At 49.6% G+C, this 20,333-nt stretch overlaps 1 protein-coding gene across 1 annotated transcript; it reads right to left on the bottom strand.

The window, feature by feature from the left end:
• Positions 1-11,815: 11,815 nt before the first annotated feature.
• Positions 11,816-12,992, bottom strand: LOC123411114. The gene has a single exon (XM_045104043.1). The coding sequence runs from the start codon at positions 12,930-12,932 to the stop codon at positions 12,039-12,041; it is 894 nt and encodes a 297-aa protein (XP_044959978.1). The 5' UTR covers positions 12,933-12,992; the 3' UTR covers positions 11,816-12,038.
• Between the last annotated feature and the right edge of the window lie 7,341 nt (positions 12,993-20,333).

Below are 20,333 nucleotides of genomic sequence, written 5' to 3'. Positions count from 1 at the left end.
TCTTAGTGTTCATATACAGCCCATGCCCCTCGTAAAAATCATGTAGCCCTATCCATGAGGTCTATTTTATCTGTCAGATCTGAAAATCAAACCCCAGCGGTACTACCGCCAGGGGTAGCGGTACTACCGCTAGGACCCTAGCGGTACTACCGCCAGGGGTAGCGGTACTACCGCTAGGACCCCAGCGGTACTACCGCCAGGGGTAGCGGTACTACCGCCAGGAGGATTCACTGTGCATTCTTTTCATGTGCTTGGCAATGAGTGTTTATTTTCTGCCTTTTCTAGTTCATTGCCTTGACTCTTTTTGTCGCTTCTTTTCGCTGTGTGTTTTGTGTCACGGGTGGTTCTCGCCGTTCGAACCCCCCACGGGACACGCAGTCAAAGCATTTTCGCAACCCAGAGGCTCCAGAGGGTTCTGCCACTTCAGGTCTGCAACCCAAAAAGCAGTCCTTCAAGAAGACCGCGAACAAGGACAAGGGGATCAATGTCCACAGAATGCCCCCCAAGGACTTTCTGCAGTTCCGCACTCAGAACCATTATCTCCAAGAGAGGGTTGTGATCAAGAATGTTGACCATGTTTGGGCAAAGGATCACTGCAGGATCTACCGTGATATTGTCATGCATTTCAAGAAGAACTTTGTCCCCGTTCAGTGGATTGACCTAGCTCATCTTCAGCGGAACCTGGACTATTTTGGTGATGCCCTCTCTCTGATTGACAAACTGGGCATCAAGGACATCATCACTTTCAAGAGAGATTTTGACCCCACTGTTGTTGCCCAGTTCTATGTCACGGTCCACTTCTCTCCTGATGAAGAGCGCTCTATGGTATGGATGACTGGGACTCAGAAGATGACCAGTACCTGGCGTGAATTCATGACATTCCTCAAGGTTGAGTGCCAGGGAGCTGACACTCCACTTGGGTCGCGTCCTCATGCTGCAGCCCCCACTGATAGGCCCCCAGCAAGGACAGACTGCAGCAACTCTATGTGAGGAAGGGCGTGCTCCCCAAGCATTTGGACATCATGCATCAGATCTTCCGCAACACCCTCTTCCCTCGCATTGGTAACTTCGACGAGGTTCATGGCTCTTTGGCTGAGATGCTGCTGCTCTGTGAGGAGGCTATGACTAAGGAGTCTGTCCCTCTTGATATTTCTGATGTGATGTTCACGGAGCTCTGGAACTGCATCATGATGCGTAAGGTTCCCATCTACGGGCCCTACCTGTTCGCTTATATTCGTCAGAAGTGGCAAGATACTTATCCGCAGGAGGAGCTCTACATTCAGTCTGACTACATTGTGCACGACCCTGTCAAGCTTCGCATCAAGGATAAATGGGCCAACCCATCAACTTCCTCTCAGCACATGGATACTAACACAGAGACTGCTGCTGACAGAGGAACCGCCTCTCAGTCCCGCTCTTCTGACATGCCATCTTGGGCCATCAAACTGCAGGATAAGATGAAGACCCTATTCTGTATGCAGGCCAAGGGCCAGTACCAGGCGCACGTGGCTCAGAAGGAGAGCCGCCAAAGGCACAAGCGTGTCCTAAGGACTCTTGATGTTGACATCTCCAGCGGATCAGAGGACGACATCACTCCAGAGGCTACTTGGATGCAGGCTCAAGGTTACAGTGGTCTGGCGCTGAGGAGGAAGAGGAGGAGCAGGACGATCAGGAGGGTACCGACGAGTCTGGCGATGCTGAGGATGAGGAGTAACCACCTGTGGCGTTAGGTGTGCCCCTTTTTGGTGTCTTGTGCCAAAGGGGGAGAGAGTCTAGGAGCTGGGTTTACTTGCTTTCAGAGTCGAACTTTGCTTTGCTTTGCTTTCTTTCGTGGTTTGCTTCGAACTTGGTTTGCTTCTAGTTTGCTATCGTTTGTGAGACATGAACTTATGTGAGATTTATTTCCATCATATGTTGTGAGTCATATGCCCCGTATAGTCATATATCTCTATCTTTTTGTTCTCATATTATTCTCTGTGCAAATCCGGTATTGTTATCAATCCACCAAAAAGGGGGAGATTGTTGGGGCATAGTTTATGCCTAAGTAACTTTGGTGACTGATGAAAGTACCGTAAAGGACTAACCGTGTGTGTTAAGGTTTCAGATAACACACGTCAACGGCACAAGACGACTCGCCTCCTCATTCATGGAACGGAAGCACGGCGCTCTCTACGATTCTCTTTATTTGAGTCATAGGAAAGCCGTACTATTAAGAGGGGAACCGTAGTGGAAAGGTTTGGGTGGAATCTATCCTTGCACGCGCACACTTCACATATTTTCCCTTACCTTCATCTTTGGAGCGGCCCCCGCCACTGTGTTTCTTTCCTCCTTGCAAAATGGTCCCCAGCGGTAGTACCGCTGGCCCTAGCGGTAGTACCGCTGCAGCCAGCGGTAGTACCGCCCCTGGTCAGCGGTAGTACCGCTCCAGGAGCTTAGTACCGCCTGCCTAGCGGTTGTTCATGGACGGACCTTTTTGCGAAGACTTTCTTGGCGGTGGTAGTGCTTTTGCACTACCAGGGGCCCAGCGGTAGTACCGCTGGGGCGGTGGTAGTGCTTTTGCACTACGAGGGGCCCAGCGGTAGTACCGCTGGGGCGGTGGTAGTGCTTTTGCACTACCAAGGGCCCAGCGGTAGTACCGCTAGTTGGCGGTAGTACCGCCCCTGGTCAACGGTAGTACCGCTGGAGTGCCAGCGGTAGTACCGCTGCAGCCAGCGGTAGTACCGCTGGAGCTCGGGCAGAGAGTGGGAAAACGGTTGGATTTTTTCCCCCACTATATAAAGGGTTCTTCTAGCTATGGAACCTTATCTCTCACCCTCTCAAGCTCCATTGTTGCTCCCTAAGCTCAAAAGTTCCCGATCTCTCTCCCTAGCCAATCAAACTTGTTGATTCTTTAGGGATTGGTTGAGAAGGCCTAGATCCACACTTCCACCAAGAGAAAAGTTGATTCCCCCACCAATCCCTTGCGGACCTTGTTACTCTTGCGTGTTTGAGCATCCTAGACGGTTGAGGTCATCTCGAAGCCATATTCCATTGTGGTGAAGCTTCTTGGTCTAGTTGGGAGCCTCCAAGCTTTGTGTGGAGTTTGCCCCAACCTTGTTTGTAAAGGTTCGGTCGCCGCCTTCTAGGGCACCTATAGTGGAATCACGGTACCTTGCATCCTGCGAGGGCGTGAGGAGAATACGGTGGCCTTAGTGGCTTATTGGGAAGCATTGTGCCTCCACACCGCTCCAACGGAGACGTACTTCCTGTCAAAGGGAAGGAACTTCGGTAACACATCCTCGTCTCCATCGGTTCCACTTGTGGTTATCTCTAACCTTTACTTTGTGTATGCTTATGTTGTTAACTATATCTTACTTGTCTTAATAGCTCTCCTTGTTAGCTCCATTAGGGCTCACCTCATTGTCGTAATATTTGTGAACCCATATGTTGTTTACCTTAACTTGCTAAGATTAATTAAAAAGTGGTCGTTGTCTATTCACCCCCCCCCTCTAGTCAACCATATCGATCCTTTCAAACGCCAAAGCCCGTGACGTTGCTGCTTCACGTAGAAACATCAGTTTACCGTGGCGTTTTTGGTCCATATTCAAACGCCAGTCTACGGAAGCATTACAGTCCACGTAGAAATGCCGCAGCTTCTGGCGTTGCAGCCTACACAGCAAACGCCAACGCTCATGGCGTTGCTACCATCACATGGTGTCAGGCTACACATGCAGTTGGTTGGTAGTGCGTATGGCTGAAGATTACCTATATGGCCTCCTCCAAGATATTTTTACTGCATGCTCTGACTCTTGTTTGGGAGTAGGAGCTGCTCTTCCCTCCCGGTCGTATGAACAAATTGGCAGATGTTTGGCAAAGGGATTCAATGCGTTTTTACTGCATGCTCTGACCACTGACATCACCACCACGCGCACACACGGGTGCGCAGAGGCCAGACGCTGACAGAGCCATACCCTGCACGCGTTTTATCTATTGCGTCTACGTCTACTGTATCCCGCGCTAGAAAAAGAAACTAAAAAAAGATAAATGTACTTGTTGAGTGAATAGGCAATTTTCCGAGTAGATTAATCCATGAAATAATTACTAACATGACATTGACTAGGTTCATGACATACTGATCACGGAGTATACTAGCAAGTACTACGCATATAGCAGAAACATCTACGCATATAGGCAATACTACTAGTGCAGACAGAAACACGAGAGGGACAAATATATCATACCCTCCGATCGACCAGTTGGCCGTAGCAGCAGCGGTGGCGGCGGCAGTATCCTCTGCCGCCTTCTTCTCGGCTTCGGCCTTCTCGCGGAGGAGACGGTCATCTTCGCTTGGTGAAGACATGGCGATGACGAGGGCGACGCGGACATAGACGAAGCAGACGGACGGAGGCGAGCAGTTGCGTGATCGCTCCCCAAAAACCTAATCGCCCCTCTCCCGTACAGGAACCGGAGAGGCGAGGTTTCGGAGGCCTGCTCTCCCGTCGATCGTGTACGCGGTAAATGGGACGGAGTCGCCGGCGGCAGCAGCAGTCAAGGAACGAACGCGTGAGGCAGATGTGATCTGATTCTCGTGACGGCTAGGGTAGGCGATAGCCTGCTTATAAAGGCGGCTGGGTGGAGAGACGTGGGCCAAACCCGCGTCCGAGTCGGTAACAGCCACGATCCGACGTCTCGTATCATGCCTTGTCCGTTGCATTTTCTCCGTTCCTGACCGGCAAAAATAAGCGCATAGGTATGAGCTTGGCTCGGCTCATTCCCGCAACCCGCGGCGCGTCGTGACGAGGCGTGGCGTGGCGAGGCGGGCGGCGGAGGAGGAGTGCGCGAGGGCACCTTCTCTTCTCACTCTCCAATAACATGTGGAAGAGAGACCCTTATAAAGGGGTCCAACTTCTCCTCCACTAGCGGGGTGAGACTAAACTTCCCACCACCTTGTCATGCCACCACCTACATGGGCCCTTGGAGATTTTCTGAAATTTGTCTTATGGGCCTAAAGCCCATCTCTAATTTCAACAATCCCCCACCAGATCTCAAGGGCACATCGTGTTCCCTCGTTCCAATCACTGTTTTAATATACCAGCATTTCAGTGAAGACATGTTAAGGTTGAGCTTCACCTAGAGCAAGTAGCTACACCCCTTTACAACTGAACAATGGACTATACCTTGAATTGTCAGTTTGGCGTAAAGGAGCTTCACCACAAGTCTTACTAGTACTAGACTGCCGAAGGTGACCCCTCGGGTGGAGCATATTAGTCACACTCCTGGCCTATTCATGAGTTTACTAGAGATCACCCAAATCTCATAGACTGTGACCAGCAGTCAAGCTCATATAGGTGTGTTCCTCCAAAGATCGCTCTGTAGGACAGCATCTTGCTTACATATAAGCCTTAGAACATATTAAGATAGTAGTCATCCTACCATACAGTATCCGAGAGTATTGCATCTCCAACGGAGTGGGTTAGTAAAATTACTCTCCTCAGTTCACCACTAGCTTATTTTCCCAGGTCCTACTTCACGGGATCTCCGATCATATAGGTTGGGTTACTACCATGGCAACTTAGGTGGGTCTCATACCCATCTCCCTCGATGCACTATCTATGACAACACGTGATAGCCCTTTAGTAAAGGGATCTGCCAGATTCTTAGCCGTTTGGATGTAATCCAACGCTATCACTCCGGAGTTTCTCAAACGTCTGACAGACTTCAATCTCATTCTTATATGTTTGTTGGACTTCATATTATCCTTTGAACTCTTCACTTTAACAATAACTGTTTGATTATCGCAGTTCATAAGGATAGCCGGAACCGGCTTCTCAACCACAGGTAAGTCCATCAGAAGATCTCGAAGAAATTCTGCTTCGACACCAGATGTGTCTAATGCTGTTAATTCTGCTTCCATTGTCGATCTCGTTAAGATTGTTTGCTTGCAAGACTTCCAGGAAACGGCACCACCCCCAAGAGTAAACATATACCCAGTGGTGGGCTTCATCTCATCAGCATCAGAGATCCAATTCGCATCACTATACCCTTCAAGAACCGATGGGAATCCCGTATAGTGAAGCCCGTGGTTGATAGTACCTTTCAAGTAGCGCATAATTCTTTCAACAACACGCCAATGATCATCGCCCGGGTTTGCAACAAACCGGCTAAGTTTGCTCACAGCAAACGCGATGTCAGGCCTCGTTGCTCTAGCTAGGTACATAAGCGAACCGATAATTTGAGAGAATCTCAATTGATCTATAGATGTGCCTTTAAACTTTCTAATAAGCACACTAGGATCATATGGTGTTTGAGAAATTTTGCAGTCTGAATATCCAAAGCGACTCAAAATCTTCTCAACATAGTGGGATTGCAGAAGTGTAATCCCACCCTCATCATCTCTCAACAGCTTGATGTTCAAGATAACATCAGCCACCCCAAGGTCCTTCATCTCAAAGTTTTGAGACAGAAAAGACTTGACCTCCTCAATTACTTTGAGGTTGGTCCCAAATATCAGTATGTCATCAACATAAAGCACAATATAACTCCTTCGCCCCCACCATGGCGATAGTATACACATTTGTCAGCTTCATTAACAATGAAGCCAACAGATGTCAGAGTTGTATTAAACTTCTCATGCCATTGCTTAGGTGCTTGTCTCAGACGATATAAAGATTTCAGGAACTTACACACCTTTCCTTCCTGACCTTCTATCACAAAGCCATCTGGCTGTTGCATATAGATTTCCTCATTTAGCTCTCCATTCAGGAAAGCCGTCTTAACATCCATTTGATGAACGAGAAGACCATGAGAGGCCGCCAATGAGAGTAGTATTCGAATGGTGGTCAGTCTAGCCACAGGTGAATAAGTATCGAAGAAATCTTCTTCTTCTTTCTGGGCATAGCCCTTGGCCACAAGCCTAGCCTTGTACTTTTCAATCGTACCATCGGGCCTAAGCTTCTTTTTGAACACCCACTTGCATCCCAATGGTTTGCAACCATAGGGACGATCAGTGATTTCCCATGTCCCGTTTGCCATGATGGAATCCATCTCACTACGGACCGCAGCTTTCCAGTAATCAGCATCTGGAGAAGCATACGCTTCTGAAATATAAGTGGGATTATCATCCACGAGGTATACGAAGAAATCATCACCAAAGGTCTTTGCAGTCCTTTGTCTCTTGCCCCTACCACGGGCTTCCTCGTCATCCTCCTCAGGATTTTCATCATGTGTTTGTTCATAGTATTCCATAGGAATGGCAGGCTCAGGAGTTATCTCAGATTCCTGTCTAGAAGTGCTTTGCATATCTCTCATGGGAAATATATCCTCAAAGAATGTAGCATCCCTCGACTCCATTATTGTACCGACCTTCACGTCAGGTACCTCAGATTTCACTACTAGAAATCTATAGCCTACGCTATTCTTAGCGTATCCCAAATTAACGCAGTCCACAGTCTTTGGTCCAAGCTTACGCTTCTTGGGGATCGGTACATTGACTTTCGCCAAGCAGCCCCAAGTACGTAGGTACGAGAGCGTCGTCCTTCTCTTCGACCACTCCTCGTAGGGAGTGACCTCATTATCTTTTGTAGGAACTTTATTCAGGACATGACACGCGGTCAATATAGCCTCCCCCCACCATGCCTTGGATAAACCCGATGTATCTAACATGGCGTTAACCAAATCAGTTAGAGTACGCTTTTTCCGCTCGGCAACCCCGTTTCACTGGGGTGAATAGGGAGGCGTCCTCTCATGAATAATGTCGTGTTCCGCACAAAATGAATCAAATTCGGTTGAGAAGTACTCTCCACCACGATCAGACCGGACTCGTTTAATTTTCTTTTCAAGTTGATTCTCAACTTCTGCCTTATAGATTTTAAAGTAGTGTACAGACTCATCTTTAGTATTTAACAGATACACATAGCAAAATCTAGTGGAATCATCTATCAACGTCATGAAGTATTTCTTTCCACCTTTAGTCAACACACCATTCATCTCACAAAGATCAGAATGTATGAGTTCTAATGGTACCAAGTGTCTCTCCTCTGCAGCCTTGTGAGGCTTGCGAGGTTGCTTTGCTTGCACACACGAATGGCACTTAGAACCTCTGGCTAAAGTGAAAGTTGGGATTAAACTCAGTTTTGCTAGCCACGACATAACACCGAAACTTATGTGACAAAGACGTGAATGCCAAACTTTAGATTCATTAACACTCGAATGAATATTGTTCACGACTTTATTACAAAAATCTTCAAGAGAAAGGCGGAACAGACCTCCGCATTCATAACCTTTTCCAACGAAAAGTCCATATTTCGTAACTACTACTTTATTAGACTCGAATACTAACTTAAACCCTTCTCTACACAGAAGGGAACCACTAACGAGATTCTTCTTGATGGCGGGGACATGCTGCACGTTCTTCAACTGCACGATCCTTCCCGAAGTAAACTTCAGATCGACCGTGCCAACACCAAGAACAGAAGCACTTGCGCCATTCCCCATCAATACGGACCCGCGACCGGTGGCCTGATAAGAAGAGAACAATGATAAGTCAGCACACACATGAATATTTGCACCCGTGTCCACCCACCAATCGGTGGACTGACAAACTGTAAATACAGTAAGTAAATTACCGTACCCAGATGCACCACTTTCATTGTTGCCCACAATCATATTGGCAGACTTGGAGTCCTGCGCTGGCTTCTTTTACTTGTTTGGGCACTTGTTCGCCCAATGTTCCTCTGAACCACAAGTATAGCAGCCATCTCCCTTCTTATTCTTCTTGAAGGGCTTCTTTCCCTTCTTCTTGAAGTCGGTATTCTGTTGGACAGAATTCTTTCCCTTGGGCTTGTGGGAATTGAAGTTCCTCTGATGTACCATATTGTCAGCAGAAGAGCTTTCCACCGCTTTTCCATTGGAGTCCTTCGCTCTCGAGTTTTGCTCAACACTCAGATGGCCGATGATGTCCTCTACTGAGAACTCACGCCTCTGATGTTTCAGAGTAGTAGCAAAGTTCCTCCAGGAATTAGGGAGCTTAGCAATTATACAGCCCGCGACAAACTTGCTCGGCAAATTGCACTTAAGAACCTCAAGTTCTTTAGCTATGCATATTATCTCATGAGCGTGTTCCAATACAGAACGGTTATCAACCATCTTGTAATCGTGGAAGTGCTCCATAACATACATCTCACTCCCAGCATCGGTGGCCCCGAATTTAGATTCGAGCGCTTCCCACAAGTCCTTGGCAACATGCATATGTAAATATGCATCAACCAGCTTATCTCCGATCAGGCTAATGACTGCTCCAAGGAATAGGACGGTGGCCTCCTTAAGCATCTTCTCCTGTTCAGGAGTGATAATTTCCGTAGGAGTGACACCGGCTACCCAGAACACGTTCATAGCCGTGAGCCATAAGGTGGTTCTCGTTTGCCAACGCTTGAAAAAAGTACCGGTAAATTTATCCGGTTTCAGTGCAGCAGCAAAACCATTACTCGAAAAATTCCTACACAAATTAGGTTTTTGGATTGTTGAGTGAATAGGCAATTTTCCGAGTAGATTAATCCATGAAATAATTACTAACATGACATTGACTAGGTTCACGACATACTGATCACGGAGTATACTAGCAAGTACTACGCATATAGCAGAAACATCTACGCATATAGGCAATACTACTAGTGCAGACAGAAACAGGAGAGGGACAAATATATCATACCCTCCGATCGGCCAGTTGGCCGTAGCAGCAGCGGTGGCGGCGGCAGTATCCTCTGCCGCCTTCTTATCGGCTTCGGCCTTCTCGCGGACGAGACGGTCAGCTTCGCTTGGTGAAGACATGGCGATGACGAGGGCAACGCGGACGTAGACGAAGCAGATGGAAGGAGGCGAGCAGTCGCGTGATCGCTCCCCAAAAACCTAATCGCCCCTCTCCCATACAGGAACCGGAGAGGCGAGGTTTCGGAGGCCTACTCTCCCGTCGACCGTGTACGCGGTAAACGGGACGGAGTCGCCGGCGGCAGCAGCAGTCAAGGAACGAACGCGTGAGGCAGATGTGATCTGATTCTCGTGACGGCTAGGGTAGGCGATAGCCTGCTTATAAAGGCGGCTGGGTGGAGAGACGTGGGTCAAACCCACGTCCGAGTCGGTAACAGCCACGATCCGACGTCTCGGATCGTGCCTTGTTCGTTACGTATTCTCCGTTCCTGACCGGCAAAAATAAGCGCGTAGGTATGAGCTCGGCTCGGCTCATTCCCGCAACCCGCGGTGCGTCGTGACGAGGCGTGGCGTGGCGAGGTGGGCGGCGGAGGAGGAGTGCGCGAGTGCACCTTCTCTTCTCACTCTCCAATACCATGTGGAAGAGAGACCCTTATATAGGGGTCCAACTTCTCCTCCACTAGCGGGGTGAGACTAAACTTCCCACCACCTTGTCATGCCACCACCTACATGGGCCCTCGGAGATTTTCTGAAATTTGTCTTATGGTCCTAAAGCCCATCTCTAATTTCAACAGTACTGTCATGGAGCAACAGTATGTCCCCTAGTATGATAATACCAGAGCTGCATCTGTAGCCTGACACCATGTGATGGCAGCAACGCCATGAGCGTTGGCATTTGCTGTGTAGGCTGCAACGCCAGAAGCTACGGCGTTTCTATATGGACTGTACCGTAGACAGGCGTTTGAATATCGACCAGAAACATCATGGTAGACTAGCGTTTTTACGTGGAGCAGCAACGCCACGGGCTATGGCGTTTCTAAAAGGGTCAGATCCGGAAATACTTTTAGATTGAGTTCGTTCTGTGATTTTTTTACATCTTGTAGGTCCGAACAGTAAAAAAAATCTCTCCGTGCATGTGACGGCCGGCCACCTAGCCGTGTATGTGACCACTGACCCGACGCGGTGATGGGGCAGGGCCCCTCCTCGTGTTGTGCGTCCAGCCTCCATTATTTTAACCTGCAGATTACCAAGAGGTGGCGGCAGCAACAGAAACGCGATGCTTAATGGCGTTTGGGTCTGTGTAGAAACGCCGGCGGCGAGGATGGCGTTTTTAAGTGATCTACGACGCGACTAGACTGGCGTCTGAATGTGGACCAAAAACGTCACGGTAGACTGGCGTTTCTATGTACGCCAGCAACGCTACGGGTTCTAGCGTTTCTAAGGCCCTGTTTGGAACCACCCAGATTATATAATCTGGTTTTTATAATCTATTATGTTTCCAAACAGGACAGTTTATATTGTAGATTTTAAAAACTAGATGACCAGATTATTAAAAACTCATAATCTACTCTACCCAGCTAAAATCAGATTATGGATTACTAATGACCTATTACCCTTGTAAACTTGAAGATAATACCTACTGCTACCGCCACCGTCTTATTTTTATACAGGACAGACATGTCATTTTACAATGTAAAACCTGAATTACAGTTTATATAATCTGGCCTCCAAACATACCCACCTGGATTATTTTTATAAATCAGATTATATAATCTATCTTCATAATTCAGATTATTATAATCTATTGTGGGTCCAAACAGGGCCTAAAAGGATCAGATCGTAAAATAATTTTAGATCGAGTTTATTCTATACATTATTTTCGCCTCGTGAGTCAAAACAGTGAAAAAACTCACAGCGTGTGCATGAACAGCTGAGGCGGCGACGCACCGCGACCCTGACCCCTGCACCGGCCCCGACCGCCGCTTGCTTTTTGCCGGCTTCTTAATCCTTCCCTTCTTTTTGGGCAGGAAAACCAACATTTGGAATGACCCACGGACAAATGTGGGTCATTTTTGCCGGCGATTGGAGGGTCTGTGTCGGAGATGCCCTTGCATTTCAGAGACCGGAACAAATGTGAGCACGCAAACTGACCATTCCTTAACGATCATCATCCCACGAGGCTACTTTACATAATCACTACGTAGTACTTGCAACCATGGAAGTTCTTCCAAGATTGTGTTCATCTAGAGACAAAGGGAAGAGAGAAAAGAATCCATTTCTCTCAACCAAAGTGCAAAAAGATCCTCACAGAAACAAGAAAAAGATCACAAGAACAGCTCTAACGTCAAACTAACTAACTAAGCCAGATAGGAGGCGCACATTTCACCAACTAAATCCATCCTCGGCGCCCCGAGAGGCTGGGGCAACAAGTCAGGAGCCATCATGTCCTGGAAGATGTCCTCCTCCAAGAAGCTCAGGAAACCCCCGGGGTTGAGATCCATCCATAGCTCGCTGAAATCGAGGTCGCCGCCGCCGCAGCCGAACCCTCCTTCCTCCACCTTCACCACCTCGCACTTGATCTTCTTCCTCCTCTTGTTCTCCTGTTGCACCAAGAAATCGTCGGCCAGAGCCGGCACCGGTGCCGGCGCCAGTCTCTTCCTCTGCGGCTTCTCCTCTGCCGGCGACGGCGGGGTGGTCGCCGCGCCCACCGCCACTGCCGTGCTGTCGTCGGCCGGTTGCTCGTGGTGGTGCCTCCCGGTGAGGCGCTGCACGAGGTCCCGGAAGTTGTCGACGTCCGTCTTGATGATCTCCGGCGCGATGATGTGGATGATCCGTATCGCCGGCCGCGTCCTGGCGGCCCTGGGCGCCGTCGCGTGGTACGAGGAGCCCCTGCGCTGCTGCCGCCGCTGCTGCACCGGCGGCGTCGACGGGCTCATGCCGCCGCCGCTGCTGCTGTGGTCGACGTAAGCGTGCTCCCCCATTAGAGATGTAGAGGCCGGCCGGGGTGTAGAGCTCGGAGGAGTAGAGATGGAGTCTGAGAGCCTTCCGTTCCTCTCTCGTGAGACTGGAGCTTCAGTTTTCTCGAGAGTTGGAGAGCTATGGCCTATGGACGGGCGGTGAGGAGATGAGAATGGCGAGGAGGAGGCGCGGAGGTATATATGGCGGGAGGAAGGACGAAGGGGGTGGCTTGTTGCAAGGATGCTGATGTCGATGGCGATGGCGATGGCGATGGTGAGGAAGAGGAAAACCATTTTCGAAAGGCAGGCTTGGAATTCGAAGGATCTGATGTCAGGAGCGGGAGGGGAGAATGTTTAGTTTAAAGAGGGTGTCGGGCGGCCTAGCCTTGTACTCGCTCGTACCGCGCCATCTGCCGATCGATCGCCGTGTGGGTTTTTCTTGGGTTGTTGCGGGCGCGCGATCGTGTTGCCTTTGCCTTGTAACTTTGCGACGTACGCATGCTACTGTCTATCGTCGATGGAGAGTTCGTGTCTATTTTACCGCGTGGATGGATGATCCACTATGCTTGCCTTGCTGACTATCTGGTTGTGGCGCGCGCACACATACATACTCCTTTTGGAAATAAGCCTGACCCCGCGGGCAGTTGGTAAGTAAAACGCGGGAGGGAAGAAATAAGGGCAACTCCAAGATCGATTTTGTCTATTTTTTATCGTTTAGGTCGATCACGCGAACACGAACGTCTGTTTTCACAAATAGATCGGCACATGCGTCCAACGCAGACCGGATCCATTTTTATCGACGTGTGAAAAATATAGATAAATGCATAATTAAACATTAAAAGCCGACCACGAAGGCTGACGAGAGTCCACGCGTCCGTATTACATTAATTAAATATAAAAAAAACTAAAACTACGAGGGCAGCCCTAGGCGGCGGCGGCATCGTCACCGGGGCCGGTGAGGTCGACCAATGTAGGCGCAGGACCGGCCCAGGGGAACGCCGTATTCCAGAGCGCAGCTGCCTGCGCCTCCGTCGTCTGTCCCCCCGGCGCGGATTGTGCTGGTGGCGGTGGCAGCGCAGCAACACGGGCACGCTCCTCCTCCGCCGCCTCCCGTCGTTCCTCCTCCGCCTCCTTCTCCACCTTCATGAGCCGAAGGCCTTCGGCGCGCTCCGCCAGCAGGTGCTGCGACCTCCAGTGCTAGAGATAGGCTTGCTCCTGTTGCGGTGTCGCGCCCAGCCAGATGGGCGGCACCGTGACGAACTCGTGGACGACGCGCGTCCACTGGTAGACCTCCCGCGACTCCGTGGGCCCGAGCTTCGACGAAGGTGGCACGACGCAGTCGCCGGCGGTCGACAGCGTGATGGCCTCCGCGAGCTCCTGCTGGTACGCCGCATCCTCATCGGCCCTGCGCCGCGCTTCCTCCTCGTTGTCCCTCAGGACAGGTGTGAGCGCCACGACGACCTCCTGGTCCTCGTCGCTGACGACAGGCGGGGGCGGCGGAGGGCCTCCTGGCTGCACTTCGCGCACGCTACGACGATGCTATGCCCTGTGCTCCACCGCGAACCACACCTCCCAGTTAGGGGAGTCGGCCGCGTACGCAGGGTCTCGTCGCTGCTCTGTCGTCAGCAGACGCCGACGGCTGCTCACCTCCTCCGCATGCACCCGTGCAAACCGCGGCACGGCGGACATCGGAATCCTCTCCGGATCCAGATGACAGCCGTGCGGCAGCGTGACATCGGGGTAAGGGAACGGCACGCGGTGCTCCCAGTGCCACCGCGCTTGGTGCACCGGGACGCTGACGCGCTGGCGAGGCGGGTGGGAAGACGACGGCGGGGAGATGGCGCGGGTGGTAGAACGGGGACTTGCCCTTGTTTGGGAAGCCGCCGGCCATGGTATGCTAGGGTTTTGGTCGCCGAGGAGGTGGCTGGATGTGGACGGACGATGTTCTGGAAGCAGATGGGGAACCTACCGTACGTTCGGATTAAAAAAGGCCGGCCGCGGTCGCTGACGAGTGGGTCCGAGGATGGCGGCCGTCATAAATAATGTTGACCGCGGTGGTTGGGGCTGACACCGAAGGGACGCGCGCGCGTGCACTTCTCGTCCGCGCCGCCGCATTTCAGTCTCAAATTTGACTCGAAAATGGATCGGTTCGCGTCCGCGTTTTCACAATGGATCAACGCGTTGGACCATCATTTTTGTCCGTACCGACACAACGGACGATGACGGATGAAATGAGTCGCTCCATTTAAAATTGCTTTAAATAAAAAGGGAACGAGCTAGCGTGTAGGCTGGTTGACCCATGGTGGACGTACGTAGGACGCAGCAAATGTTAGTGCACCGAGAGAGATAGACAGATAGATAGATGGATGGATAGATGGATATCCGAGCCATATCAGGCCTCGTGCTCCCAGCTCTGTACTGTACACACCAGGGAGGGAGGAGAGAGTTCTCCGAAATATCGTTTTGGGCATGGCATGGCATCAGCAAATGTTACTGCAATCCGTTGCCACGCAATGCGTCCAGACAGCTTTCCCGAGGCCCATGCGACAACGACGGGCCGCGAGGATTTTCCACGGGGAGCTATAGCGTGCGATCGATCGATCAGGGACCGCGGCGCCCGTGTCAGTTGGTTTTCGCCGTCGGCGTCTCATCACTACCCCCCGGCCCACAGCGATCGCACACGAAACGTACCCGCGCTCGCGGAAGCGTCGCCCGCCGGGACGGACGACTCTTCTCGTCAGGTGAGCACGCGCGCGAGGTCGCTCGCCAGCCTTCTTTTTATTTCCTGCTGTTGCGGGCGGCCCGGGACCGACGGCGACGGCGGCAAATGGCGCGGCCGGGCCGGGTGCCGGCCGGCTCGCGCGTCACGTACGCACGCTGTTGGGCTGCTGTTCCCCCACCACCACCCGCTCCACCGATGACGTGACGGGGCCGGCGGCGAGACCATGAGACGGCCGGCCGGCCGGCTCGATACTACGTGCTCCAGCATACATTACTACTGTATTGCCTCTGGGTCACGTAGTTAACTGAGAACAGAAACAGAAACAGTGCGTGCGTGGTGACCACTGATCACCAGTCCGGGGCCGCGACCATGTCGCGTCGCGTCCTTTCCAGGTCGTGTCACCGCGAGCTGAAACAAACGTGTGGAATCGTCCGCTTCTGCGTCGTTGCCTCGACAGACAACCATCGCCGTCGCTCGCTCGTCCCACTCCCGCTTTAATCAGCTAGCTACCTCGAGAGGTCTGGTGATTTGTATACAGGGAAACTGGCTGGCTGGGTGGCCGGGTGCATGGCAATCGCATGACCGATGGATGGATCGGATCGGATCATGCGGCGAACGTTCTCATCTCCCGCATTTAAACTCCTGGGGTCTCGTATGTATCCGCGACGTTTCCGATCGGGCAAGTTGCGCTCTCGATCGCTAGTGGCGCCAGAGTCAACATCCGGAGAGGGAAAGGGAAAGGGTGTGTGGATTCGGATATCATAAGTCCACTCGCTCACCGAACAAGAGCTTATCTATTTATATTTTTAATATCTCAAATACTAAAAAGTCCAGCTGCATTATTTGGATGGAACAAGCGCACCCTCATCCGAAAAAGTGCAGCAAGTCATTTCACTTTATTTTATTTTATTAATACTATAACTTTTGAACCGAACGTCAGAATGACAATCTGTTTTTACAGATGTGTTCCTTAAAACGAGCTCTTCAAAACTAGATCTTACATGAATAGGTTTCGATAAACATTTCTTTCAGCAACTGTGGGATGATATTTATGCAACTTTAGTGCTAAAAAATCAACTTCATGCTAAAACAGAAATACTTCTATCATGACTAGAAGGTTAAATAACTTCACCCTTTAGCAACCACATGGCAAATGTGGTCAGCTATTTCCAAACTAAAATGGTTAAATTATGTGTCTATGTGCATTCTCGGCTCCGCATGCATTGGATGTCCATTAATTCATGTATGAAAAAAATTCAAAAAGCTACAATATCAAACAGTGTGTTAAAATTATGACATGTTTTCACCGTTGAATTCCTCGTGACGAACTCTTCAAAATGAGACTCATATGAATATGTTGTGAAGAATTTTTTTCAAAAGCAACTTCGATGCCAAGTGAGGCAACTTGAGTGCTAAATAAAAGTACTTTGATGCTAGATGTATTGCATTATGTGTATACACATGAGTTGCTTGTTGAATGCATTCGAGTTGCGCAAAAAACACGCTAAAAGTTGCTAATTTTTTTTATGATACTCGAGTGCAATTATGACAAATATTCACAAATAGCACGCAACTAAGCATTAATAGCAGACAACTGAACATTAACCATAGGCAATTAATCATCAGTAATAGGCAACTGAGCATCAAAATTGAGCAATTTCATAGTATTTTTTAGGCAACTGAGCATAAAAGTTGAGCAATTTCACAGTATTTGTAGGCAACTGATCATCATTATTTAGTTATGTAAAGCTTTTAGAGGTGAATCTAGTCAGCTATTAGTCGTAGTAACCAACTTAGAAGAATTTTTCGCTGATACATAGGCATGCTAAGGGGGGAAGGAGTTGCTTGCCTATAGCACTAAGGTTGCCTCATCTAGCATACAAAGTTGCTCAAAAAAAAGTTCATCGAAATCTATCCATATGGAATCTAGTTTTGAAGAGCTCGTCGTAAGAAACACAGTCGTGAAAACGGATCGTCATTGTGACGCTCGGTTAAAAAGTTATGACTTTTTGAAAAAAAACTAATAAATGAACATGATTGATTATTCTGAGGTGCGCCCGCTACCACGGGCGGGCGCTGCTGGGCTCGGTAGCCATGTCCTTTTAACATGGACGCGGAAGGCGCCCATCGAACACTATTCGCATATATTTCAAACACAGTTCAGCATAACGAATGAAGTTCATGCAAACACAACGAATTTTCATATAAACTGGAACACATTCATTATAATTCGGACATTTTTATACAAATCGGACGAAATTCATTACATTTTGTATGATTTTGGCTCAACACTATTCTAAACCTAATATAAATGATCGTCGTCGTCCGTTCCTCGGGTCTGGCCACGAGTCCCGAGAACTGAAACTCCGACTCTTGCCATCGCCTTCTCGAGTTCTGCCTCTACGCTCTACAACCTTCATAACCTTCGCCTCAACAGACCTGTAAAGTGAAGTTGCCCACCTCCATGTCATCGCTAAATGGCTAATCGGCCAACGAAGTTCAGCCCACCAAGCTTGGCTTCAATGGAAGAGGAGGAGCGGTGACCCTCTTTGGACCCAAGCGGCGGCGACTTACCATGCACTACTCTTCCTCACAGGCGACGACGCCCCCGGACGTGTCAGCTTAGTGACGGAGCACGGTTAGGGCGGAGCTAGCGATGTCCTTCTCGTTGTTGCTCTTGCCCAACACTTAATCCGCCGCGTGCAGGCGACTTCTAACTCCATATGACGTTGGCGGTACCACCAACAGTCATGACAAATCCCGTGTGTGTAACGGTAGGACTCGAGCAACGCTTCCTGCTCGGGGATGTCCACGTCCGACACGATGCATGTGCCGATGTCGAGAAGCTCCTCCGCGCGTCAGAGCTCCTCGGGGAGGCCGAGGTTGTAGGATTGCTTGGCCTGTGTTGTCGGAACTTGGCCTCGAGCTCTTCCCATAGCATGTTCGTGTAATGCGCACATGCCTCGACGATGGTGAGGCCGATATGAGGTGGGTGGCGCCGACTTATCCTTCAGTGGGTATCGTCGGCCTTCGACTGTCGGCTGACCTGCCAGCCGGCTGCAATGGCGGTCATCTCCTTCTTTTGCTCCCAGGAGAGGGCGTCCTAGAGGGCTATGGAGCGCGAGGTTCCCATGACGGGCGTGATGCAGAGAGGAGAAAGGGACCAGAGGAGGATGATTGCGACTATGGCCTCGGTAGCCGCGGCCGTATGGTTAATGGTGGGAGGCAAATGGACGGACGGGTGGCGTCGGTGTAGGTTCCTCGGCAACGGCAGATCATTAATGTAAGGCGACAAGCCGACGGGCTGTCGTTTGAATGCAGAGCAGTTGCCTGGATCGGAAAGTGGCGCGGGTGACACTCTCTTGATCGATGCGTCGCTTCAATGACGGCATTAGTGAGAGGCCGCGTCCGATCTAGCCGGGCATGAATGCATCACTGATACTTTGGAGCGGAACTGACTGTTGTAGACAGGAAATGCCCACAGGCGAGGGGGTCAATGATGGACCAGAGCAGTCAGAAGCGGGGGAAAATGTGCCCGGATCACCAAGAGGACTAATACAGGATAGTGTTGGATGGCAAAACATGTCCAAACTACACTATCCACACGGTTACGGATGGTTTGGGAGTCGACCCTAACGTTGGTCTCTCAAGGTACCCGACTATACTTATGAGTTTTTTTAGTGAGAACCATACTCATGAGCTACCCAATGTTGGAGTTTGGCCTAAATAGTTGGTCTCGCTGGCTGACGAAAATTAGTATTGAATTTATTTTTTATCGCCCAAAAGTTCGTAACGATTCAATAGAGAAATCTTGCATCAAGCAAACAGTGTTGGGCCGGCCCATTTTAGCCAGCTCCTTCTTCTACTCCCAGGAGAGGCTGTCCCATAGGGCGTGGGAGCGCGAGGAGTCCATGACAGGCGTTGTGCGGAGAGGAGGAAGGGACCGGGGGAGGATGGCTATGGTCGGGGCAGCCGTGGCGGTGTTGTTAATGGTGAGAGGCAGACGGACGGACGGGTGCCGGTGGAATAGGTTACTCATCAACCGCATATCATTAATGTAACACGACAAGCCGATGGGATGTCGTTTGAATGCGGAGCTAGTCGCCTGCATCGGGAAGTGGCGCGGGCGACACTCTCTCGACCGAATGTGCCGCTTCAATGCCGGCATAGTGAGAGGTCACGCCCACTCTAGCCGGACATGAATGCATCACTGACTCTTTGGAGCGGTACTTACTATTTTGGATAGGAAGTGCACATAGGCAAGGGGGTCAATGATGGGCCAGATCAGCCAGAAGCGGACGTTGCACCGATCCGGATGTCCGCAAATGCCTAGCACTTTGTCCCTGTTTTGTGAGGGAAAATGTGTGTGAATCATCAAGAAGACTAATAAATGAAAGTGTTGGATAACAAAACATGTCCGAACTACACAATTTACACGGTTACGGATGGTATGGGAGTCGACGTTGGAGGTGCCCTAACGTTGGCCTCTCAAGATACACAAATGTACTTATGAGTTTTTCTAGTGAAAACTATACTCATGAGCTATCCATTGGCGGAGTTTGACCCATGGTGATCATGGCAATCGGAGCAGGACTTCTTGTAGTTTTTTTTTCTCATTTTCTTTTCTTCTCCGATTTTTTCATTCTTTTATTCTCCATTTTCTTTCATTATTTATTTTTTTTATTTTTTTTCAATCTATATTTTTATATACATGTTCAATACTTCTTTAAATACTTGTTCAATATCATTAAAATACCTGTTCAATATTTTTATGTACATGAACAACCTTTTTATAAATACATGTTCAAAATTTTCGTTTTTGTTTTGTTTTTTATTCTACATTTTCGTATATGTGAAAAACATTTTTTGTATATACGTTCAACATTGTTCAACATTTAATACTTATGTCAACTTTTTTTAAATACATGTTTAATATTTTTCAGATACTCGTTCAACATATTTAATACTTATTC

This window comes from Hordeum vulgare, chromosome 7H, assembly GCF_904849725.1.
Source record: "Hordeum vulgare subsp. vulgare chromosome 7H, MorexV3_pseudomolecules_assembly, whole genome shotgun sequence".
Classification (NCBI taxonomy): domain Eukaryota; kingdom Viridiplantae; phylum Streptophyta; class Magnoliopsida; order Poales; family Poaceae; genus Hordeum; species Hordeum vulgare.
This window is presented reverse-complemented; position numbering and strand designations above follow the sequence as displayed.

Bases quoted from the DNA above. Each gene is read 5' to 3' on its own strand.
- LOC123411114 (XM_045104043.1), bottom strand. From the start codon at position 12,932: ATGGTTTTCCTCTTCCTCACCATCGCCATCGCCATCGCCATCGACATC.